Below are 26,941 nucleotides of genomic sequence, written 5' to 3' on the forward strand. Positions count from 1 at the left end.
GATTGTCACCAACTTGAAAATATCCTTACACATATTAACATAAGTGATGGTGATAAAAACGACAGCACTAAATACTTAAAAAGTGTGGTCAGTTTTAATTACTGGATGAAAGTGCTTTTCAGAAAACACAGACATCTTACACTATTTCATCCAATCACTGCTGTCACGAGTCTTTGTCTCTTCAGTTGTTTATGTACATGTCCGTTCAGGGAGCATGTGGTTCTAGTATACTGTAGTGGAAGTTCAAAGGGGGATCTATGGTGCAGAGTGTATCTAGGGGAGACAACTGGGAGCTATTTTGACCTGAATTTCTCAGACAAGCATGGAGTGCTGGGGAGCTGTTCCGCCATATTGTTTCAGGTATCTCAATGTGGAGACAAGCATGTCAAATACCCTTGTCACTGTTGAGTGATGGATAGACGTTTTCTCACTGTGACAGTGGTACCAAATTAGTGAAGCCTTGAGCTCACTTATAGTATTTCACCATCATTGTTGATTATAATGATACAGTGGCTCCCAGGTAATCAATCACCTTATGTCCTGATTCAGTCTTAACAAGTAAATCAACTTAATTACTGAATAAAACGCTCTGACAAGAAGGCTATTAGGAGTTCCTGTTAACACAGATAATTACAAACCTATCTGAATGTTCACTTCTAGAATCTGTCATGGTTGTTGGAAGATGAGTGCGAAGAAGTGAGTGGTTGAGAGTGAGCAAGTAGTAGCAAGATTCTGGTAGGGTGAGTGAAAGAGGGTTGGTGAGGAGGTGAGTGAGTGGCAGAGTGAGCAGATGTGTGAGTATGTGCGAGGGGTTAGTTAGCGGTAAGGAAGGTGGGTGAATGAGTAGGTTGGTGAGCATGTGAGTTAGTATGTGTGGGTGGTTAGTTAGTGGTAAGGAAGGTGGGCAGATGGGTGGGTGGCTGAATGCATGGGTTGGTGAGCATGTGAGTTAGTATGTGTGGGTGGTTAGTTAGTGGTAAGGAAGGTGGGCAGATGGGTGGGTGGCTGAATGCATGGGTTGGTGAGCATGTGAGTTAGTATGTGTGGGTGGTTAGTTAGTGGTAAGGAAGGTGGACAGATGGGTGGGTGGCTGAATGCATGGGTTGTTGAGCATGTGAGTTAGTATGTGTGGGTGGTTAGTTAGTGGTAAGGAAGGTGGACAGATGGGTGGGTGGCTGAATGCATGGGTTGGTGAACATGTGAGTTAGTATGTGTGGGTGGTTAGTTAGTGGTAAGGAAGGTGGGCAGATGGGTGGGTGGCTGAATGCATGGGTTGGTGAGCATGTGAGTTAGTATGTGTGGGTGGTTAGTTAGTGGTAAGGAAGGTGGGCAGATGGGTGGGTGGCTGAATGCACGGGTTGGTGAGCATGTGAGTTAGTATGTGTGGGTGGTTAGTGGTAAGGAAGGTGGGCAGATGGGTGGGTGGCTGAAAGCATGGGTTGGTGAGCATGTGAGTTAGTATGTGTGGGTGGTTAGTTAGTGGTAAGGAAGGTGGGCAGATGGGTGGGTGGCTGAATGCACGGGTTGGTGAGCATGTGAGTTAGTATGTGTGGGTGGTTAGTTAGTGGTAAGGAAGGTGGACAGATGGGTGGGTGGCTGAATGCATGGGTTGGTGAGCATGTGAGTTAGTATGTGTGGGTGGTTAGTTAGTGGTAAGGAAGGTGGGCAGATGGGTGGGTGGCTGAATGCATGGGTTGGTGAGCATGTGAGTTAGTTTGTCCGTTGCTGGATGGGTACACAGGTTAATGACGTGTGAAACCAGATGAGCATACGGAAATGTCTGTAGGTGTGTGTGTGAATCCTTGTATTGGTATCTTGGTCAACAGTCTACTGGGCACTGTCACAAAGCAATATCTGTCTTGCCAGTATCTTGTCTTACTGAAGGGGAAACAACCATCGTGATAGTGAACATCTGTTGGAACATGCTATTGCCATAGTTAAGTCTAGTTTGATCTCCTTGAATTGTCCCATTTGAAGTCATTTCCTAAATGAATGTATAATTTATATGAAATACAAACAAGCTGAAGTAGTTTCTGTTTCCTTGAGTATTGACGAGCAACTGAAACCCAGATCAAGTAAACAGAATAATCATAAACTTGCCACTTGTGAGAAAATGATCACTGTGTAAGAACTTGGTCACTGGTGAATATTTCACTATTTAAATTATGGGATGTTGTTCACTTTGTCAACTGTCTAAGGGAAATTACTCTGGGACAGCCACCTGTCCATGGTCTATGGGAAAGAACTCTCGGACAACTGCATCAATGGAAATCCATTCGTTTGGAAGAATGAACTAGTGATCACTTATCTTGACATTTTCCTCCTATGTTCCAGGAAATTTTGACTTTGTTGTATCCACTGTAATGTATATTTTCATGACACATATTGATGAACATAAATGTGTGTAAGTTCTGTAGTCAGAAACTGTGTGTACTGTAAATTTAACGATTTTGCTATAAGGTTATCACCCTGTGCTTTTTCCTGCCAGTGGCTAAGAGAGCTATTTCAGTACACATTTGGTGTTAGAGTGCCTATATCATCAATATATCACTGTAAATGTATTTTAAGGATTACTATTTCTGAATATCTAAATCATCTGGTAATGTTATGAACATGATTTTGACAATTTGGCGTAACCTGAATCAGCTTGAAAAAGACAATGACTAAACTATCAACAGTCAAACATATTAATGATGCATCAATAGTTTTTCATTTTTACCATAATTTAACTGCTAAGTTAATTACAGTTTGATGCTTCATTACAGCACTAATGCTCACTGGTAGACATGCCATGATAAATCATATTTCTAAGATGCTTCGGTGAAAGATCAAAGGCGCCGACAATACTTTTTCAGACGACAATGTGTTCTTTTTGCATTACGTCACAATGCGTTGAGGTCGCTGTGCCATTCCAGTCTGCCCCCTCATAATCAAACTCTTTAGCATCATGTCACAATGTAACCAACGTCACGATGGATGTCAGTTGTCATCGCCTCGTACAGTCTCCCACAGTAAACTGCTTCATTGCATCCCGTTTCTTGGTTTGCAGTTGCATCACACAGCTAACATCATTGGTGGAAACATTAAGTTATGTTTTCTGAAGGATAAAATGTCTCATAGTTCGACTGAAAATCTTACAGAGACACGGTAATGTTTGCAATGTTTACATTCCCACAGTGCAATCGTGGAATGTCGAATGACTAGTCAGCTTCAGCTGAATGTACTGATCGAAACTTTCATTGGTAGTAGAAATGAGATGGTCATATTGCCTTGTGTGGTTTAAGAGAATCACAGATGTAATAAAATGATCTAGAGAATATATTTAACCTGAACACAAACCGTCACCAAACTGTTCATCATTTGTTTTTCTAGTAAGTTTGTCTTAACGTAGGGGGCTGACACCCCAAAAGAACAGTGCGTCAGTTAGCCTGTGCGAGGATTCTTAATTTAGGTCACAGACACTGTCGTTTGTTTTCTGCCACAGATTAATCGAAATTAGGCTTAGAAATTATTACATTGGCCACCTTAGAAAAGAAATACAGTTTGTTCTACCACCATGTATAGTGTAATAAAGCATGCTTTCGCCCTGAACTATTATAGTTAAGGCACGAGGACGCTTGCATCCAAGTGCTTTAACGATATAATAGTTCAGGGCGAAAGTGTGCTTTATTATACTATACATGGTGGTAGAACGAACTGTATTTCTTAAATAAACACTGCTGGAATGAAAATTCATGAAATTGACTGTAATGGCTGCAATAAGATACACCACATTCTTTCAGATATTTCAATCATTTAGTTATAAGGAAAGCAGGAAAGTAAAACAACACTATGGGAATATGGTTTTGAAACAAAACAAAACTGGTAGAGTGAAGACATGGTTGGTATATCAGCCATCATGTTTAACACCAATACAGATGCAGAGCATATATTATTTCTAACAGCACATGTGAATAAAGCTGTCTTAGTTATAATTTGACCTTGTTGGGGGGATTTTGTCTTATGCTAGCACTGAATTGAGCAATGTTGCACCTCTTTCACTCATCTGAAGTGAATACCCAGATTTTAAAGATGGTGGGTATCTAAAACCTCAGACGCCCAATCAAAATTGGAAATAAACACTTTGTTTCAAAAGTATCATACCCCTTGTCCAAAAGCTCTGTAATATGAAAATATCATAAACTGATTCACTGAAGTTGAGGACAAGTAACAATATAAAAGTGTTTTCTTCAAGCAGAACATAATGTGTTACTAAAATATCCAAATATTGTTATTATTTCATTACTGCTGTGAGCAGCCTTCAGGAAGAGTGGTGTCATATAATTAGTTCTTTAAAAATCAATAGATGTATAACATATTTTGATGTCTACCAGACAGGTTATGCATGGTCTGAATGCTGCATTGGCAGTGTACATCTGGTTACAAGGAGGGATTGGTCACAGACTCACTGATATTGTATTCGGCTCTAAAGTCGTTGGGGTATTTAGCTTGATTTACAATACATCATGACACATATTTGCATGTCTATATAATGCGCTTTGAAAGGTCAAAGATTTTTATTTACCTCTTAAAAATTGTCAAAGAAGTTTCCTTCAAAATGTTCTGTGCCAATATATGCCACTATGAGCACATGTTTGAAAGGCAGGGCATGTTCAGATCAGGTGGATCCAGAGCTAGGGGAGTGCAGGGGTGCACATCCCCTCTTTTGTCTGGACATTTTGTGAAATGACCATTGAAACTTGGGTGAAAATGAAGTGTGCACCCCCTACTTTCAATAGTGTTTCTCAGAGAGCTGCACCTACCTACCCCTGATGGGTAATACTGATACTCAAACCATTGGATCATGGCATGGCAAAGGGAGGTAACGCTGTTCAGCAAAACCAAAACACAGTTAGCACTTTCATGATATTCATTTAGAGTTGTTGCAAACAATGATTTCTTTCATGCTGGGGTTTTCCTAGCAATAAACAGTGTCTTGCAGATGGTAAATACTGAAATTCTACCTACTGAGGATGTTTCATGAGTGCAATTTACAAAATGATTTAAAACGAGCATGGTCAAAATGGAAAAGAAGGAGAAACATTTTTAGAAAATATTTAGGACTGAAAATAAAACCTACAGAAAATTTGTATTAGTGTAACACAAGTGAGAAAGAGACATAAATATAAAAGAAAATAAACACTGATGTCATGATTGATTTGACAAACACTGGATGCACATTTCTTGAACAATCTGTAGTTTCACAGGCTGGAGCAACTATTTGATATTTCACCTTCATCATGCCCCTGGTTTCTAGTGAAACGATGCCAACAATGGGTGAACATGCTGAACATGACATGAGGTCACCTCACTTTCACTGATGTAAGATAAGTATGTGTTGGTGACAGATAAAGGACATCCTTGCATCAGTCATGTGATCACGAACACGTTTATCACCTGTAAACTACACATGAAGAAATCTCTCTGCAAAGACACCCTCTTGAACAAACGTCAGGATGTGCCACTTTAGCAAGCACAGATATGTGATGAAACTGTTGACTTTGTGTCCAAGATAGCATAATTAATTTACAATTAATTATAATTAATAATAATTCATGCAGCATAAGTTAAACAATTCCGGTATTCATATGACATATCTAAAATGGAAGTAGTCATGTGGAAAATTTTACCATCTGTGACAAATCCATATGACAATACAGTGGAATTGCAATAACATGCTTCTACATAGTTCATAATAATGCATAATAAACTCATCATCATTGCTTGTGTAGAGTTTACATATCACAAACTGTGCCTTATGTCAGTGTGAACATCAATTGCATTACTTGATGTGGAAATTATTGGTATTGCATTTTATCAGAAACATCCAGAAATGCAGCCATCTTATGACATCTCTCAGATGACCTACATACTGATCTTGATTGAGTGTTTATGTCGCTTTAGCAACAGTCCATCAATTCACCATGGGTGGACACCAGAATTGGGCCTAATGCATTGTACCCATGTAAGGAATCGAATTCGGGTCTTTGGCGTGACAAGTGAACACTCTGATCACTAGGCTACCTCGAGTGAGTGAGTGAATGCCACTTTCAGCAATATTCCAGTAGTATCATAGCAGAAGGCACCAGAAATGGGCTTCACCCTTTGTACCCGTGTAGGGAATCGAACTCGGGCTTTGGCATGATGAATGAACACTTTAACCACTCAACTACTTCCCTGTCAAACACTGACCTTGAAATCATATACTGAGTTCAATGAGGTTCTCTCCAGTTACAGCCCAATATATCAGGGATAATGAAATATATGGTTCTCAGTCTATATAAGCTGCAGTAAATGTTTTGGGAGCTTTTGCATACACAAATTCAGAAAAGTTCTGATCACAATTCTCCCAGGGTGATACATGCTCTTGTCAAAACCCTGTGATGCACACCACCTAGAAATTCATAAATACAACTGCTCTTTATCTAACAACACATAATAAAACTAACAAAACCTTTTCCATAATCATCAGAAATCCTAGAAGAAAAAGCACAATACATTATACAAATCACTAAGACTGTGTACACGTGGAATCATTATCAATTGGGGATTGTATCAGGTGTTTATGTGAGCCCATCCTGCCCCACTGCCAGCACCAATCACAGGCAAAAGAAAGTCATTTGCTCACCAGAAACAAGACAGGAACAAATACTACAAACTTTCCATGTCTGTCTCAAGCATCACAATACAACAATGTTTTGAGGATAGATGATAAAACGCAAAATGGAAGCTTTGTGTCTAGCCCATCAAAAGCCATTACTTGCTAATTAACACTGAGCAATCAACAAATTTACCAAACACTAGCCTTCAGAAGAAGTTCCTTCGCTCATCACGCTGATGATCGACCTGGGGCCCGTTTCACGAAACTCTCGTAAGCCTAAGATCTCGTAACTTTTCTCGTAGCATCCATAGCTCCTATGTTACAGTATAGGAGGTACAATGGCTACGAGAAAACTTACGAGATCTTAGGCTACGAGGGTTTTGTGAAACGGGCCCCTGGGTTTGATTCCCAACATGGATGCAATAAGTGAAGCCCATTTCTGACGTTCCACGGTGATATTAATGAAATATTGCTAAAAATGGTGTACTAAACCCTCACTCACTCCACCTTTTTTGGTCAGTGGTCAGTGGTTAAAGCATTTGCTGACCATGAAAATAACCAGGTTTGAATCCCAGCAAGTGTGCTATGTACAAACATGATTGTCTTCCCTGCTGTTATATAACTTAAATATTGTAGAAAGTGCTGGAAACCAATACTCACCAACCACCACTCTTAGCACCTAACACCATCCCATAATCCACTCATTTGCCCCTCGACCAACCTAATCACTCACTCATGCACCAACCAATCCATTTACTAACTCACTCAAGCACCAACCAATCCATTTACTAACTCACTCATGCACCAACCAATCCATTTACTAACTCGCTCATCAGCTCCAATTCATTTAAGTAATATGTAACTTTCACGCCCTCCCTTTCACTCATTAGCCCTTCATTTAACTCACCAATACATCACCCCCACCACGTCTCTTACTGTGTCTCTTATCAATGTACCATCTCACTGATAGATCCACTCACTTACTCAGGAACTCTCATTTGTCTATCTAACTAATATCTAACTGTCCCATCCTACCACTTACTCATCAGCCTACCATCTTACTCACCAACATATCTTCTTCCCCCTACCATCTAACTCACCAAGGTATCTTCTTCCCCCCTACCATCTAACTCACCAACTCACCATCTTCTTCCCCTCACCCACCCCATCCCTTACTGACTTTCCTTATTAAATGCCCTATCTCACTGATCGATCTACACACTCACTCACTCATCAACTCAAATTTATCTAATATTTAACTTTCTCGTCCACCCTATCACTCCCCTGCCCCACATCTAACTCACCAATCCATCCTCCCAACCGTCCTACTTACTGGCCCTCTTACTGACACACCATCTCCCTAATCAACCCACTCACTCACACTCCAACCAATCCCCTAAATCACGGATCAATGCCAATCTATCTAACTTCTCCCTCCACCCAATCATTCATCAAAAAAAAATTTAACTCACCAATCAAATTCCCTAACTCTCTTTACTTACCATGTTTATTGATGCACCAAGTCACTGATTAATCAACTCACTCACTCACTCCCTTACTCACATATTTGCCTCAACCATGCTTCTCCTTATATCCACAGTTATGTCCTTACCTTCTTGCTTACTCTCCATCATCCAACATACAAACATGCAAGCTATTTCTACAAATATGTGGTGATCTTGAAGTGGACTACATCACCAGTAGAAACAATACATTAATATTATCCACCAGTCCTTGATGCACCAGTTATTAAAGCATATAATTAACTTTGTCATGAATCATGTTTGTCATGTCATGTTTCTGGCATACCACTGATGTATACAAGTCACTTTGTGTACATAGATCATGATTCAGAATTAATTACTGCACTTTAGACTGTCAGTCGTTCCATGACCCTTTCTGTCATTTTATGAAGTTCTGCTGTAATTATTTGTTGTCAGACAATGCAATCAGCATTATGCAAGCCTGAGGATGAAGCCTAAACAATCTATACTGGACTAGACGATCCACTGATTGATGATATGAGCAATATTCAACTGTTGGTATATGACGACACTCAATACGATGATTACACAATCCTATTTAGAAAGTGGTCAAATGCAAAATCCTAAATATGACATATGTTGCACTCAATACCATGTCTGATGGACTGTTAAGTTGTTTGACTAGTTTGCTAGCAGCTAATTTTGACCAAGAATCATCACAGCTTCAGTTATTTTCTCACACACTGTACAATGACCATGTTGCAAAGATATGTGAAATCAAGCAGAACGACTGCCCTCCCTCAGTTAGGACTTCCATTTTCTCTGAACAAAACTGATCCTCCATCAAGATGTGAACATAACTTCCTACAAGACACTAAGTTATGAATTATAGTCATCTTATTTGTGCCCCAAATTGCCATTGAACATCCATATGCCTGACATTTGACTTTTTAGAAGATCCTGCTTACTGACCCTCGTTGGGACCTGTAAGACATACCTTGTATGTGGAAGATCCATGTTCAAAGTGTCTGACATTATCATTCATTAGAACTGCATGTATAACTGATATACCACTACATTGCTATACCATTTTCAAATGACATAAATTTCAACATTTTTTATTTTCATTTATTATATTTATGGCATAATTTATAACAGATGTTTCCCTTTGTTATTCAATGACAAAACAGCATACTCTAATACTATATTATTATTATTATTATTATTATTGTTATTAAAAGAAAACAGAATCCTTGATTCAACAAGCTAAATTTGAAATTGCTGCTATCTGAACCATAACATACATGTTTAAAGACTTAGGATGTTGAAAATATGGTGCCAGCATGAACAGTTAGAGGCTCTGTCAAAGACTTACGCTCCCATGAACATATTGCAATGCTCGTCGCATTACAGGTACATGAATTGCAATATGCTGCAACAAAATTGACTTGCCGATACACAACCCTTGGATCTACATTGGTAAGATAGAAATTACAGATAAATTGTTAATGTCACCTAGAGCAAAGCTGGCACAACTGTACACACTGTACTCACCCAGAAGAGGTCTTTTAGCAACCTTACTTTGGGCAGCGCTTATCATTTTTCAAACAGGCGTTGGTGAAACAGCACGTTCTGAACCCTTAACATATCTGAACTGACTGCTGTGTACTAAGATCTACACATGACAAATCCTCATAGTAAAGTTGATTTCGTTTTAATGTCTGCTATTGATTTAACAGTGATATTCACCAGTACTTGGACCATTGTAAGTCCTGTCATTATAGTGCAATAGCATAAGAGCTGACCGTCTGACTTACACAGGTAAACAGGTAAAACTGGCTCAATACCTGTCGGCGGCATCTGGAGAAATCAATACACTATTTAAGAGTGCAAGGATATACATCAAAAGGGTCAGTTGTTTATACATAACATACCCTATAAGTTATACTCCGTGTCAGCAGATGAAATCTTGTAACATTTCAATTAGCTACCCTATCACAATTCAAAATTTGCACTTTCTCCCTTTGTCAAGTACCAATGATTGAACAGAAGGAAATGTAAGGAATTGTATGCTTTGTACTGACAGAAACTAGTTCATAATAAGGATATATCCTAACAACGGTTACAGCATATAGTTCACATACTCACACAGAGTAGTATAGGGAATGATAGTTTTAAAACACTTTCAAGAAATGTCTCTACAAAGCCAGTAGTATAGGTAATAGGGGTTCTAAAACACTTCACATATAGAGTGTGCTAAAGCTAAGCAAAGCTAAGCAAAAGCTAAGCAAAGCTAAGGAAATTTCCTTAGCTTTGCTTAGCTTTAGCACACTCTATATGTGAAGTGTTTTAGAACCCCTATTACCTATACTACTGGCTTTGTAGAGACATTTCTTGAAAGTGTTTTAAAACTATCATTCCCTATACTACTCACAGGTATGATGTAACTTAATTTGTCTGAGTGAGTGAGGTTTTCTGTGAGTAATTCAGTTGAGACTTTCGCTGCACTTAGGAAAAAAAGCAGCTATATTGCATATTGGTGCAAGTAATTAAGTCTGGACCAGACAATCCAGTGACCAACAACATGAACATTGATCTACACAATGAAATGGCTACAATGACATGTGTTGACTGAGTGAGTCAACCAGCGTGCTACAATGACGTGTTGACTGAGTGAGTCAACCAGCGTGCTACAATGACACGTGTTGTCTGAGTGAGTCAACCAGTGTGTAACAATGTACACTGGGTAACGAATAATGTATGCTGAACATTTACCATGGAATATCATACACCACTAATGAATACTGAAATGTGATTATGCAACATAACTTGCTTAAATAGTGTTATACAGGGTTTGATTTAGTGCTTTGTTACTTGAACGGGTGCAACCCGACATTGCAAAGTGCAACATAGTTATTTTTCCAAGTTGCACCAGGTGCGAGTCAGTTTTCAATTATGATAAAAGCAGTGCAACTGGATTTTGGTTGGCGCAGCTAGGTTTTCATCACAGGTTATACCTGGTGCAAATAGGAAGACATCTCTTAAATTAAGCCCTGGTTTATTAATATTTTTATGATGAGAGTGTAACAAAGTGGTTGAAAAGATTCATATTGTTTAAAGCACAATTACCGTCAGAGCAATGAATGTGTAAGACATCAAACATGGTATATATGGAATATGGTTAATATTACCATCATTTCTGAGCTTTATCAGTTTTACTTTATGATGATTGGTTAGTTTAAACCAATTTAGTTTAGTTTGTCCACTACTATTCAGTATTTGCCAAACGGTACTTGAAGTAGCACAAACAAAATTCATCCATTTTCAGGTTGCTGTAACAATAAATATGATAAAAATATAAAGCGAGCTATGTCTCCATTCGAGGTCAGAAGAAGTGGTGGAGTGGCCGAGCAGTTAAATCATTTGCTCTTCACGCTGAAGATCCATATTCAGTTCCCCAAATGGGAAGAATCTGCAAAGAACATCTGACTTCTAAAGGTGGTATAAAAGTATACTGACTCCCTCACTAAACCACATATTTCTACAGTTTCTTCAAAATATATAAAAAGAAATTAAAGTCACATCCAGCTTGCAAATCAGAATATTCTTCAAGAATTAATGCGGAAATCCCTTGCCAGTGATCATACTTCCCTTGGGACAAATCATTTGCAATTACTTGTAGTTGAAGAACAATTGCTATATCACATTCCTTGCACCACTAATTTTACAGATGAACTTACAACAGTTATTGAGAGGTGTCTTGAAAATGAATTAAGTAATGTCAATACAACATTACGAAAGAATATCGAATAACTGACAGATGTAAGTGTACGGAGATCCTTATGCCTTGATTCAATGGAAGACAGCTGCCATAATTATTATATCAATGATATTTGACATAGTGAAGTTACTAATTACTCTGCAGTAAGCGGGGACAGAACACAAACCAAACATTCACAATAATGTACAAGCTGATCCCTTTAGGAGACAGAGATGAACGATGCAAATGGTGCGGAAGTTGGTTTGAGGGTCAGCACCAAACATCAGATAACAGACAATCCCATCCTCTGAGGGTTCAACATTCAGTTTCAGAACTCCTCTCTGATTGTGTCACTGGCTGATGGAAAACTGTAAATATGCATACAAACAATCCACAGATGGAATGTACCAGACCCCTCCAGGGCTAGAAACCTCACTAGAATCCATTATGTGGCAGCTGTTAAATCATCATAGGCCCCAACCATGAATAATGAGCATAGAACCCTGTCTCGGATAAAATGCTACAAGACACTCATATACTCACAACAGAATAACAGAATAATCCCTGGCTGGTGGACTGTAATCAGTTTTAAGGATTCCAATATTTCTTACCTCACACTTATCTGTCTTAACTGACCCAGGAACAACTTCCACTAACTCAAAATACTTTTCATACTTAACTAACAAATAACTTGTTTGAAAACACTTTGGAAAAACATAAACAAATACATATACGTTTGTTACTTCTGATTTTTTACCCAAATCAACTTACGGTTCTAATTTTGAGTTATTTCCATGGATTGCACAAAACAACCAAGTTTCATCAATAGCAGAAGCTGTCACCTTCAATGACACTGTCAGTTTACGCCTTTCTACTTACATTTATTGTTATTAGCTTAACCTTACCAAAACTTTTCATGACGGAAGAATGGTTTATCAGAAACAAACCTCTACATTTGTGTGTATGTATGTGGGCATGTATGTGTGCATGTGCTAGGAATCTAAGTAACTTAATCTGGACCAGGCACTCCATTGCTATCTAGGGAGCAACTATCTACACTTTAGGGGCACAATGACATACAATCTACCAACCAATCACCTGTCCTTCCAGTCCATTTAGTTATATCTTGTGACAAGCACGGGCAACGGAAGATGTCAGTCTTGCTCTTGAACTCAAGATGCGTACATCTAAGTGATTAAAGAATGTAACTGTGCACAAAGAGTTGATGCTGCCAGGACACTTGGACCCCTCCAACGTGACGGAGAAACAAGCACAAACCCATTAGACATTGACACGTTAATCTCAGAGGGCGGAACCATAAATGGCTCCATGCAGTGTTTCAAGCAATTACACTGAAACATCAATAGGAACGTTTTCAAACTATCATTATGAAAGAATAAAGAGATTTTATCAAAATAACTCCAGGCTCCATAATCATTTTATATTAGCTGGAAACTCATCTTGAAAGTTTGCCAAATTGACTAATCATCTAGAACAATTTCACCATGTTATACGTAAAGATTCTGAAGTTGTTGTAATGTGGATTGTCAATGAGAGTTGTAAAGTGTAAATGTTGGGTAATCCCACATTTTAAAAAAAATCATGGTGGCTCATAAGTAATTAGTCTGTCATTCCCATCCTGTTCAAAATTTATCTGAGAAAGCCCACACGCCTAGAAACTGTGGCAAGTTAGATTTTGACAGTGTCTAAAATTTAAGAAAGTCTGAGGACTCCTTTTCATTGTGCTTATAATTCTAATTTACAAACATTTATTTTCTGAAAAATATGTTGATTTCAGGGACTAGCTGTTTGCCTAAAATGTAATCTATCTCAACATAGAAATAACCTTGGATCAATTCATGATCTGAAATTCATGAGTGAAAGCGCTCAGTTTGTGAGTTGTTTGCATCTGCACACAGAATAATCAAGCTATATTATGGTAATTAAAAAATAATCAAGCTATATGATGGTAATTAAATAATAATCAAACTGGGACCAGACAAACCTGTGATTAAAATCCTGAGCATCAATTTACCCATCTGCAATACGATGACATTTATCAAACAAGTCAGCAAGATTTTGACCTACGGATCTATCGAGTAATAACAAACATTGGCAACTAATAAGCTCAGCAAGCTAACCATGTGATCCCCTATTCACTTTAACAAGGGTTGCTGAAGATAATGCTAACCCTTTAAGATGACAGGCATAGGTGACGATGATATCCTGAAATACCCAAGGACAGAGACAGCCATGGTTGGGATCTATATAGTATATTCTTACCCAGAATGTCCATTCATGGGGATTTGAGACAAGCAACTCAGGAACTCATTTGAAACATATACAGACATAAGTGTCAATGACAGGGAATAACCGGTCTCCATCAGTAAACACAGGTTCCTCGGGATACAAAAGTATAAACAGAATATTATATGTTCAGTGATGACACCAGGAGTTAGAAATGAGGGGTAACATTCTACATGACTATAAACACATGAGTTTCAAGGGATCATATTCTACATGACTATAAACATGCGAGTCTCCAAGGGTCACATTCTACATGACTATAAACATGTGAGTCTCCAGGGGTCACATTCTACATGACTATAAACATGTGAGTCTCCAAGGGTCACATTCTACATGACTATAAACATGTGAGTCTCCAGGGGTCACATTCTACATGACTATAGACATGTGAGTCTCCAGGGGTCACATTCTACATGACTATAGACATGTGAGTCTCCAGGGGTCACATTCTGCATGACTATAAACAAGTAACTCTCCAGGGGTCAGTCAGTGACTTGGTGCTGCACTACATCTGAGAGATGATTAAGTCACCTGATTTAACCTTCTACAAACGTCTAATGAGAGAGCAGTGGGATCCCATCTTAATTTCATACTGAAAGATTACAGGAAACTAATTGCACGGTTCTCCTGCGAGACCCAACTTGAGAATACAGTTCCTGTAATTAAACAAGATGGATGTGGCAGATATCTTTTGGTAGTCAAGGAGGCAAAACACTTAAGTTGCCATGAAACTTTTGAACATGCGAACAAAAATGAAAAACCAATGCAAAAAATAATGAAGTTCAGCTGAAAGTTTGCCCATGTTCTCAGTTTTGTTTAAACCTTAACTTCAGTTCCTTTGTACTCTATTTCAGTTTGCTAATTGTTGTTCAATCATGCATCAGGTATGTGACAATGGCATTTAAGTAACCTGGTCTTACCAGCCAAACCAGGGCGGAGATTTTCAAAGCTCTCTTCGTGCTAAGGCAGTTGTAGGTGCCATACCTAACATTAACATGTGAAAATCATAGCGCTTAAAACGCTTACAAAATCTTGGCCCAATGATTGATATTGTAAGCAACAGTCAATGCTGTTAGAGTGAGTCTTATGCCACTTTAAGCAATAATCCAGGAATATCAAGGTGGGGGACACCAGAAATAGGCTTTATACATTGTACCCATATCGGGAAATCAAACCTGGGTCTTCAGCGTGATGAGCCAACACTGTAACCACTAGGCTATCCTAGATTTTCAATAATCAACTATTTTATGACTTTATCAAACATAGTCAACTCACAGACCAGTTATAACAGTAATTGAGGATTTAGTCCCACTTCAGTACCGGAATATATCATAATTATCACACGTGGCAACAGCTTTGGTCAGGGCATGCAGACTATCACTGTCGCGAAGCTGATACAGAGGAGCGTGGGACGATCACCACACGATACACCTATAATTGTCCCCATCCACAATGAACGCATGTATTGACTACACTTACGTGCATGGGGGATTTCCCTTCACACAAAAATCGCAGTGTGTTCAGAATTTTCTGCCTCATTGAATGTTCTGTGATTGTAGCGTTAAGCGACATTTGACAATAGGATAGACATGATCAATACATGTACATGTGGTAATGTTGTCTCCTGTCACTGGCAGGGTATGTTATCTCCCCTAACACAGGCTCAAAACAAATTCACATTGACTACAGCATACATGTGATCAATATACATGAATGAAGGCGCCAACATCTACCAAAGTCTCATCATCACTCTTGTTGTCTTTCACAATCCTATCATTGTCTGTGAAAACAATAGATCAACTAAGAAGATATGTAACTTTTCTTCTGGTTCATGAAATGCTCAATTGGCCATATACCTGTCACATGAAACAAATGGAAAAGGTACAAATGGATATAGTAATGATTTTAGTACAATTTACAAAGCAGAATACATAAAATCTGCCTATCTTTTAGAATACGCAAATTCCAACACCTGTGTAACAACCCGTGCATGTCCGGGGTAGAAAAGGCCTTCAGCAACCCATGCTTGCCATAAGAGGCAACCAACATAATTGGGTGGTCAGGTTCACTGACTTGGTTGACACATGTCATCCGTTTCCATTTGTGCAGATTGATGCTCATACTGTTGATCACTGGACTGTCTGGTCCAGACTGGATTATTTACAAACCCCCACCATATAGCTGGAATATTGCTGAGTGCGGCGTAAAACTAAACTCACTCACCCATTTCACCTGTGTCACAGTATCAGCTCCTGAGCTGTATGGGTGATGCATGGATTCATGGCCAGCCTATCATGTTATCCAACCTGGTACCCACTAAATATATTGCATTTGTGGTCTTACTGTTGATGGACTAAACAAGACAGTGTGTTCATGTCAGAGTTATTGTGACATACTTAACAAAATAAACCACTGTATCCCCTTGGCATGGGAACAAGTCACTTGAATCCATGAAACACAAAAATCTAAGCCTCTTGACATGAGATATGGTATATATGTTAAGACTGACAGATATGTCAGTCCAACATCGAATGACACATTTTCTAGTTAAAGGTCCCATATGTCTAGATGTTAACACATTTTGTTCCCTTTCATAACTATACACCGCTCATTACTAGTAATTCAGAGAACAGCTGGACGTGAGAGGTCTATAGAGAAGCATGCCACAAAACCGCTGTCAGCTACCCATGAGGTACAGGATGGGTTCCGTGATACATTATGTGGAACCCATCTTTGTCTGCCAGTCTATCACATTCTCATCAACTAACCAAACTGACTGACAGTAAGATGCTTGTTTATTTTGTGAAATAAGTTTGTGTGTGATACACGACAGAGGTGACAAGGATGCTGAAATTACCTGGAGGTACATAAAACAGGAAAAACAACTTACCAACATCGAAGACATAGCGATCAACCAATCGCACAATTCCCCGTACACTCCAACGACACAAGCGGTTCATTGCCAAGGTAAAACATGGACAGCCCCAACACAAACTTCTACAACTATCAGCTCAGTTTTCTTCATTTACAACCATCAGAAGATAACGGCTGAACACAGCTGGGATTAAACCACCTCATAACATTGTATAAACATGAACAACATTTGACAACTTGAAAACTTGTTTAGGTAATCCACAGTCAGGATCCCATGATGACAGCATACATTCAAACAGATGTGGCATATAGGTGCTGCCAAGTGTGCTGGTTCTTGTCGAAGCTGCCACTACAATGTTTCCACCATGCTCACTGACACACCTTAATGGGCTGTCAAGTGATTAGTGCAGGTTACCATAGAAATCAGACCGGAATTTCTCTAAAGTGATCAGTATGAATCGTATGTGACGGGCGGCCTGCGAGTCCCTCCAGTTGATGCCACCCTGTCAATGGCACCTCCTCTGTAAAGTCCCAAATGTTAATTTACTTGTCCCTCTGATGAAGCTTGTGTTGTTCCTAAGGCACCTGCTGTCTCCTCATCTGGCACTCAACACAGATCAATATTACTGCACGCTCTCCGATACACACACTTGTTGCTCTTACCACTGACTCGTAAAAAAGGAACTACATAACAGACAAATGATTAGTCCATCCATAGTAGTCTTTCATCTCAGTTACATGAAAATAGTCATCGCTGAGAGCTGAATGTATGGCTTTAGTGCAACAGCTTATAGGTTGTGATTGAAACTCGCAGACAGTCATAAGTCGATAACAGTTTGGTAGCAGCGACGGTCACCAGCTGGATGTTCAACAGATATACGACAGAGGAGGAACTGGGCATTGTGGCCTCCATCAACAGGTAGGCAGTGTTCATCAACTAGATACATCGCTCTCTCAGCAGGGTGATAAGTGTCTTGCTGAGAGCTCATTGCTACAAATCAGGGAATTATTGCTTGGATAAATGGTTTGTGCTCTACATAAGACCACTGGGGTTAATCATGGCCGAGTGAGCATTCGTAAACACAACCTCAGACTGATTTACACTAGATGGTAGGATGGTGTAACATCATTACTAGAGGCCGTAAAAGCAGCCAGGTGTTCTCCTGTGCAGTGTAATCATTGTGCACACAACAGTCACTTTCAATCAATTGGCTTCTCTGTGTGTCTGTGTGTGCACATGTATGCAAGCATGCATGTGTGTGTGTATGCATGCCCGCATGTGCGTGTGTGTTTTAGAGTAAGTGAGTAGATAGATCTGATCACTGGGCCATACCTATGCAGCTTTCCATTACCAAGGAGTACTGGGTGGGGACCATGGAGTACTGGGTGGAGACCAAGGAGTACTGGGTGGGGACCAAGGAGTACTGGGTGGGGACCAAGGAGTACTGGGTGGGGACCAAGGAGTACTGGGTGGGGACCAAGGAGTACTGGGTGGGGACCATGGAGTACTGGGTGGAGACCAAGGAGTACTGGGTGGGGACCAAGGAGTACTGGGTGGAAACCAAGGAGTACTGGGTGGAAACCAAGGAGTACTGGGTGGGGACCAAGGAGTACTGGGTGGGGACCATGGAGTACTGGGTGGAGACCAAGGAGTACTGGGTGGAGACCAAGGAGTACTGGGTGGGGACCAAGGAGTACTGGGTGGAAACCAAGGAGTACTGGGTGGAAACCAAGGAGTACTGGGTGGGGACCAAGGAGTACTGGGTGGGGACCAAGGAGTACTGGGTGTACCACTGTTATCCCACATACAGAATGGGTTATCACAGTTATCCCAACATACAGATTGTGTTATCACTGTCACGTGTGTTATCCCGACATACAGAGTGTTCTGATTGCTATTTCCCACATACAGGGTGTGTTGCCATAGTTATTCCCATGCACAGAGAGTATGATCACTGCTGTTACCATATACAGAGCATTACCACTGTTATTCACCAAATACAAAGTGTTTTATGACTGTTATTCACACATACAGAGCATTATCACTGTTATTCCCCACATACAGAGTGTGTTATCAATGTGTTTCCCCACATACAGAGTGTGTTATCAATGTGATTCCCTACATACTGGGTGTGTTTTCACACACAGGATCTGACAGGTTGCCATATCCTGTTTTAAAAATCATTTAAACCAAAAAGTCTTATTTTCTAAAATATTGCACAGTAAAAGGTTCAGATCACATTCACTAACAATCATGGATTCAAGAAGAAATCTTCATCTGTGAAGCTGGACAGAACAGGCAGTAAGTGCTGTTACCTGCCTCATTAACTCGTTATCAGAGGTAAGGATGTAAACAAAGACCACACAAAGGTAAGATGAGTGGACTAACGGTGAAGGAAAGGTCATCATTAGCACCAGCACTAATGATATCCCACTCCTATTTGCATGGCCAAACTGGTTGCCATGGAGTCGGACAGTTTACATGCTGATAGGATGAAAAGCATTTGTTTGAATTTCAATAAAGACGTATATAAAGACCTTTATGTCTTGCATGATTTAAATGAACACAAAAATAAACAGCTGCGGAAAAACTGAGTTGGAAGAATTTCAATTGAAGAACCACATTTGTACAACAGAAAAAACACATTTACAACAGAAGAACCACATTTGTATATACAGGAGAAAACATGCCGCAGAGGATTTGGTAGACAATGTAAAACTGGAAGGGGAGGGAAATGCCAAGGGGTGTTTTACATTGTCTACCAAAACCTCGGAGAAGTGTTTGCTCTAACATAGATCCTGTCAATGGTGGATAATTACAATGTAGATGATCATTTAATGAAGCTACATAACAATAACTGAATTCAATTTAATGACAATAAACATGAATACATAATTCAAGCCCACTTCCTTCCCCAGTGGCCATGTGGTAGAGCTTCTGCCTATAAAACTGAGACCTGCAGTTCCAATCTTGCCGGGGAAAACATTGGCTCTTTGAGCTTAATCTTTAATGATATTTTTCAACAGATTTCAAACACTCATCATATATCATTTGCATGTTGATGTTCATGCAGAGTTAGGAGAAGATGATTGCAGAAAGTAAAATCTGGGAAGAGGACATGCTAACTAAAAAGTAAAACCTGTCGCTACAAAAAAAAACCTCAAATGCTGTTATTCTGGGAAAACAAGAGATGACCTAATATATAGTGAGTAGCACACTTCTGGTGTATATAATGGAAGAACTACCTGGAAATGCAACATATACCACAGCTTTACAACAGAACGACTTATTAATACAACAATTTAGTAATGCAACAGAACCACAGAGCTTAAAAGAACAGAAGAACCATGGACAGTTCCTCTGATGATCAATAAAGCATGATTATTTGGCTCTAAATGGCATGACAGGGGTGTCAGGTGTCATGTTGTACATCCGTTACAATCTGATAACCCTGCCTGTCATCAATAAACCCCTGACTGCTGATGTAAAATAAGACACTGAACATTCTCTGATATTTTGTGGTCCTATAAATTCAGTCAAGAAATAGTTCAAATTATAATAATCTGGAAAATCTTTACTTTCCTTAACTAAATCTCCACATGTTTAACAATAAACTCATATTATTTGACATCTGCTGAATCAACACTGAAAGGTTGTTGGAAGAATTAATGAAGTATAAAAACTGTTTTCAATTACAGATGAATAATTGATTTGACCAAACAGCTGTTTACTCAACACTCAATAACTTGACAGATATAAAATACCTATCACGCTGAAACCATTTAACGGCTATGCCAGTTCACCTGATCATTGTATGAGTTCAGTTGAAACGTCAGGATTTTCTTTATCTATTTAAAAGCTGAAGGTCTGTCAGTGGAAAGAACAAATTGGCCTTGCACATAAAATTACCAGAAGATGTAGTGAATGAGTAAGTACCTGTTTGCATGAAAACCTGACTGTGTGTGGGTATGGCATGCCACGTGTGTGAGGTGAGGTCACGTGTGTGTCTGATGTCATACTACACGGATACCAGGCTCAGACAGAGTACAGTCATTTCAAGCTAATCAGTCCTCCGTTTTTCCTTTTATGATGAGAGCTAAGTACTTGTGCTATTTCATGGAGGCTATATATCATTGTGCATTGCCTTGCTTCGTTATCACTGGCTACAAATGGCCCTAGATGATCGCTAGCATTAACATATTGTCTGCTTGATATCTACATACAGTATGCACTGTCTAATTCAGACTGGCTTATGACCAACTAAACAGTCTGAATTAGACAGCAGTCCGAGTTACACAGATATTTCCTATATTGATGCCTGGTCAATTAATCCCTGATCAAGAGGTTGGAGAACTGACGTTGTATTGGTCAGAAGCTATTTTTCAGTAATAACATTGCTGATGAATTAAATATGAATTTAGATAACTTTTTTCACAGATAAACGACACATATATCAAATATTTGTATTTGCGAAAATTGAGTAAAGTTGAACTCAAGATTAACGTGTTGAATTTGATGTAGAAATCAGATTAGAATGACTACACATCTAATAGTAGACATGATAAATAATCGTTTATGTTATTTTTGAAGACAAAATACCCAAGGCAATCAATGGGTTGTATATTCGTGGTTTATTGGCCCAACAGACATTTTGCTCAGTCTGGATTATAAAGCAATGATTTTATGTGCAACTACCTTTTGCGGCTGACACTTTGGTCTGAAATCTGAAATAATGAAAGTCTGAAAATACAGAGCTTTTTCATTATTACAACAAAGAAGGATTATGTTGGGTAAGTTCAGTCCGGTATAGACAGCAATCCGAGAAAGACAGAGTCCGAGTTGAACAGAATGCACTGTACTCACAACATGGGTCTTGGTGATATCTGGCAATAACTTACAGCCAACTTGATATCTACATAGTCACAACATGGGTCTTGGTGATGGTTGGCATTAACTTACGGCTCACATGATGTCTATCTACATCGTTACAACATGGGTCTTGGTGATACATTTGTATCTGGCAATAACTTACAGCACACATGATATCTTCAGAGTCACAACATGGGTCTTGGTGATAACTGATAATAACATACAGCCTTCTTGATATCTGCATGGTCACAACATGGGTCTTGGTGATAACTGATAATAAATTACAGTCCACATGATATCTACATGGTCACAACATGGGCCTTGGTGATAACTGACAATAATAAACTGTCTACTTCATGTCTACATAGTTTCAAGATGGGCTGAAGTACCAGCTGATAAGAATGTACAGCCTACTTGATATTTACATAATTACAACATGGACCTAGGTGATATCTGACAATAGCATACTGTCTGTGTTATGTTTCCATAGTTTCAAGATGGGCCAGGGACATATCTGGCAATACTTACAGCCTACTTGATATTTACATAGTTACAACATGCGCCTAGGTGATAACTGATAATAACAAACTGTCTACTTGATATCTACATAGTTTCGAGATGGGCCTTGGTGATAACTGGCAATCACGTACAGTGTAGTTGAAAATTAACCAGTTACAAAATGGGTCATATGTTAACTACTGATAATAACCAGCTTCATCACTGACAAGGTGCTAACTATCTCTTCTCTGACACAGGTGATAGGCTTCAATCACGCAGTTCTAGATGGTGACAAGGTCATCAATGAAGGAGATCATCGCTGCAATGATTCTGGAGAACTGTTTATTCCAGCTATAGCTCACAAGCACCTTCACACCACAGCAACTAAGCCACCTTTACTGGCCAGAGATCAACATTTCAATGCAAATAAATGAATGGTTGAAGCTCCATATCCTCTTATCAATTATGCATAGGTGTTGTTGTGGTAGATGGGATGTTAACTGTGTGATGCATCTGATGAGTGTGAAGACAAATTTCCACAATTCCAACATGGCATCAATGGGCTATCACCAGAAGCCTAGAAACCCATGAGGTGCATTTGACAAAGTTGACAACTTAAGCAACCATATTTTATTCAAACCCCTCTAATCAAGAAGTGACAAATATCTTTTCCATCTCAGTGAAACATTGGAAGAATGAAATTACTGAATAGACATATTTTACATTTTGCTGGAAGGTTCTCCAAAGCTCTGCTGGACATTCTGAATATTTTAATTAACATTTACACTAGTACATTCTGAAGTGAGAAATGTGATTGGAAAGAAAGATTTTACAGACTGCACAGCTGATTATGCACTCATCTGAAGTTTTTAAAGTGTGTTAACAACCAAATTACTGGATCAATGTTATCAAAATATCAGTATAGCAAATATTGGACACATGGAACATACTATGTTGAAGGACCAATGTCATTACGACAAGTATTGGGTACATGGAACCTACAAAAGGATCAATGTCATAATGACAACCATTGCACACTGGGAATCTACTGTGCTAAATGATCAATGTCATTATGACAAGTATTGGATACTGGGAACATGCTGAAGGATCAATGTATTATAAGTATTGGATGCTGGGAACATACAGAAGGATCAATGTCATTATAATAAGTATTGGATACTGGGAACATACTGTGCTGAAGGATCAATGTCATTATGACAAGTATTGGATACTGGGAATCTACTGTGCTGAAGGATCAATGTCATTATGACAAGTATTGGATACTGGGAACATACTGTGCTGAAGGATCAATGTCATAATGACAAGTATTGGCTACTGGGAATATACTGTGCTGAAGGATCAATGTCATTATAACGAGTATTGGATACATGGAATATTAGGAAGAATCAATGCCATCATGTCATTATGACAAGTATTGGATACATGGAATATTAGGAAGAATCAATGCCATCATGTCATTATGACAAGTATTGGATACATGGAATATTAGGAAGAATCAATGCCATCATGTCATTATGACAAGTATTGGATACATGGAATATTAGGAAGAATCAATGCCATCATGTCATTATGACAAGTATTGGATACATGGAATATTAGGAAGAATCAATGCCATCATGTCATTATGACAAGTATTGGATACATGGAATATTAGGAAGAATCAATGCCATCATGTCATTATGACAAGTATTGGATACATGGAATATTAGGAAGAATCAATGCCATCATGTCATTATGACAAGTATTGGATACATGGAATATTAGGAAGAATCAATGCCATCATGTCATTATGACAAGTATTGGATACATGGAATATTAGGAAGAATCAATGCCATCATGTCATTATGACAAGTATTGGATACATGGAATATTAGGAAGAATCAATGCCATCATGTCATTATGACAAGTATTGGATACATGGAATATTAGGAAGAATCAATGCCATCATGTCATTATGACAAGTATTGGATACATGGAATATTAGGAAGAATCAATGCCATCATGTCATTATGACAAGTATTGGATACTGGGAATATACAGTGCTGAAGGATCAATGTCATTATGACAAGTATTGGATACATGGAATATTAGGAAGAATCAATGCCATCATGTCATTATGACAAGTATTGGATACATGGAATATTAGGAAGAATCAATGCCATCATGTCATTATGACAAGTATTGGATACATGGAATATTAGGAAGAATCAATGCCATCATGTCATTATGACAAGTATTGGATACATGGAATATTAGGAAGAATCAATGCCATCATGTCATTATGACAAGTATTGGATACATGGAATATTAGGAAGAATCAATGCCATCATGTCATTATGACAAGTATTGGATACATGGAATATTAGGAAGAATCAATGCCATCATGTCATTATGACAAGTATTGGATACTGGGAATATACAGTGCTGAAGGATCAATGTCATTATGACAAGTATTGGATACATGGAATATTAGGAAGAATCAATGCCATCATGTCATTATGACAAGTATTGGATACATGGAATATTAGGAAGAATCAATGCCATCATGTCATTATGACAAGTATTGGATACATGGAATATTAGGAAGAATCAATGCCATCATGTCATTATGACAAGTATTGGATACATGGAATATTAGGAAGAATCAATGCCATCATGTCATTATGACAAGTATTGGATACATGGAATATTAGGAAGAATCAATGCCATCATGTCATTATGACAAGTATTGGATACATGGAATATTAGGAAGAATCAATGCCATCATGTCATTATGACAAGTATTGGATACATGGAATATTAGGAAGAATCAATGCCATCATGTCATTATGACAAGTATTGGATACATGGAATATTAGGAAGAATCAATGCCATCATGTCATTATGACAAGTATTGGATACATGGAATATTAGGAAGAATCAATGCCATCATGTCATTATGACAAGTATTGGATACATGGAATATTAGGAAGAATCAATGCCATCATGTCATTATGACAAGTATTGGATACATGGAATATTAGGAAGAATCAATGCCATCATGTCATTATGACAAGTATTGGATACATGGAATATTAGGAAGAATCAATGCCATCATGTCATTATGACAAGTATTGGATACATGGAATATTAGGAAGAATCAATGCCATCATGTCATTATGACAAGTATTGGATACATGGAATATTAGGAAGAATCAATGCCATCATGTCATTATGACAAGTATTGGATACATGGAATATTAGGAAGAATCAATGCCATCATGTCATTATGACAAGTATTGGATACATGGAATATTAGGAAGAATCAATGCCATCATGTCATTATGACAAGTATTGGATACATGGAATATTAGGAAGAATCAATGCCATCATGTCATTATGACAAGTATTGGATACATGGAATATTAGGAAGAATCAATGCCATCATGTCATTATGACAAGTATTGGATACATGGAATATTAGGAAGAATCAATGCCATCATGTCATTATGACAAGTATTGGATACATGGAATATTAGGAAGAATCAATGCCATCATGTCATTATGACAAGTATTGGATACATGGAATATTAGGAAGAATCAATGCCATCATGTCATTATGACAAGTATTGGATACATGGAATATTAGGAAGAATCAATGCCATCATGTCATTATAACGAGTATTGGATACATGGAATATTAGGAAGAATCAATGCCATCATGTCATTATGACAAGTATTGGATACATGGAATATTAGGAAGAATCAATGCCATCATGTCATTATGACAAGTATTGGATACATGGAATATTAGGAAGAATCAATGCCATCATGTCATTATGACAAGTATTGGATACATGGAATATTAGGAAGAATCAATGCCATCATGTCATTATGACAAGTATTGGATACATGGAATATTAGGAAGAATCAATGCCATCATGTCATTATGACAAGTATTGGATACATGGAATATTAGGAAGAATCAATGCCATCATGTCATTATGACAAGTATTGGATACATGGAATATTAGGAAGAATCAATGCCATCATGTCATTATGACAAGTATTGGATACATGGAATATTAGGAAGAATCAATGCCATCATGTCATTATGACAAGTATTGGATACATGGAATATTAGGAAGAATCAATGCCATCATGTCATTATAACGAGTATTGGATACATGGAATATTAGGAAGAATCAATGCCATCATGTCATTATGACAAGTATTGGATACATGGAATATTAGGAAGAATCAATGCCATCATGTCATTATGACAAGTATTGGATACATGGAATATTAGGAAGAATCAATGCCATCATGTCATTTGACAAAATGAAGCAAAACATCAATATAAAATTGCTGCAAAATGTTTTCACAGTCAATTTTGTGATTCTGGAGGCCACCAAAATGTTTGGAATTTTGCAAAATTAGAGATCCAATTATTTGAAACAGAGACAAAAGGGACATTAAAGGTTAACAGTCAATCAATGTCACATACA

At 38.4% G+C, this 26,941-nt stretch overlaps 1 protein-coding gene across 6 annotated transcripts in view; it reads right to left on the reverse strand.

Annotated features, from left to right (window-relative positions):
* The window catches only part of LOC137265941 (Kv channel-interacting protein 4-like), a 435,955-nt gene that overhangs the window by 251,115 nt on the left and 157,899 nt on the right, over positions 1 to 26,941 (reverse strand). Inside the window, exon 1 of one of the 6 annotated variants that reach the window (XM_067801421.1) lies at positions 17,082 to 17,551. The exons of the other annotated variants lie outside the window; for them this stretch is intronic. Within the exon in view, the coding sequence (XP_067657522.1) occupies positions 17,082 to 17,151 (70 nt within the window). The 5' untranslated portion in view covers positions 17,152 to 17,551. Of the gene's footprint in view, positions 1 to 17,081; positions 17,552 to 26,941 lie in introns of those variants that run through there. 6 annotated transcript variants of the gene reach the window in all.

This window comes from Haliotis asinina, chromosome 15 (genome assembly GCF_037392515.1).
Source record: "Haliotis asinina isolate JCU_RB_2024 chromosome 15, JCU_Hal_asi_v2, whole genome shotgun sequence".
NCBI lineage: Eukaryota > Metazoa > Mollusca > Gastropoda > Lepetellida > Haliotidae > Haliotis > Haliotis asinina.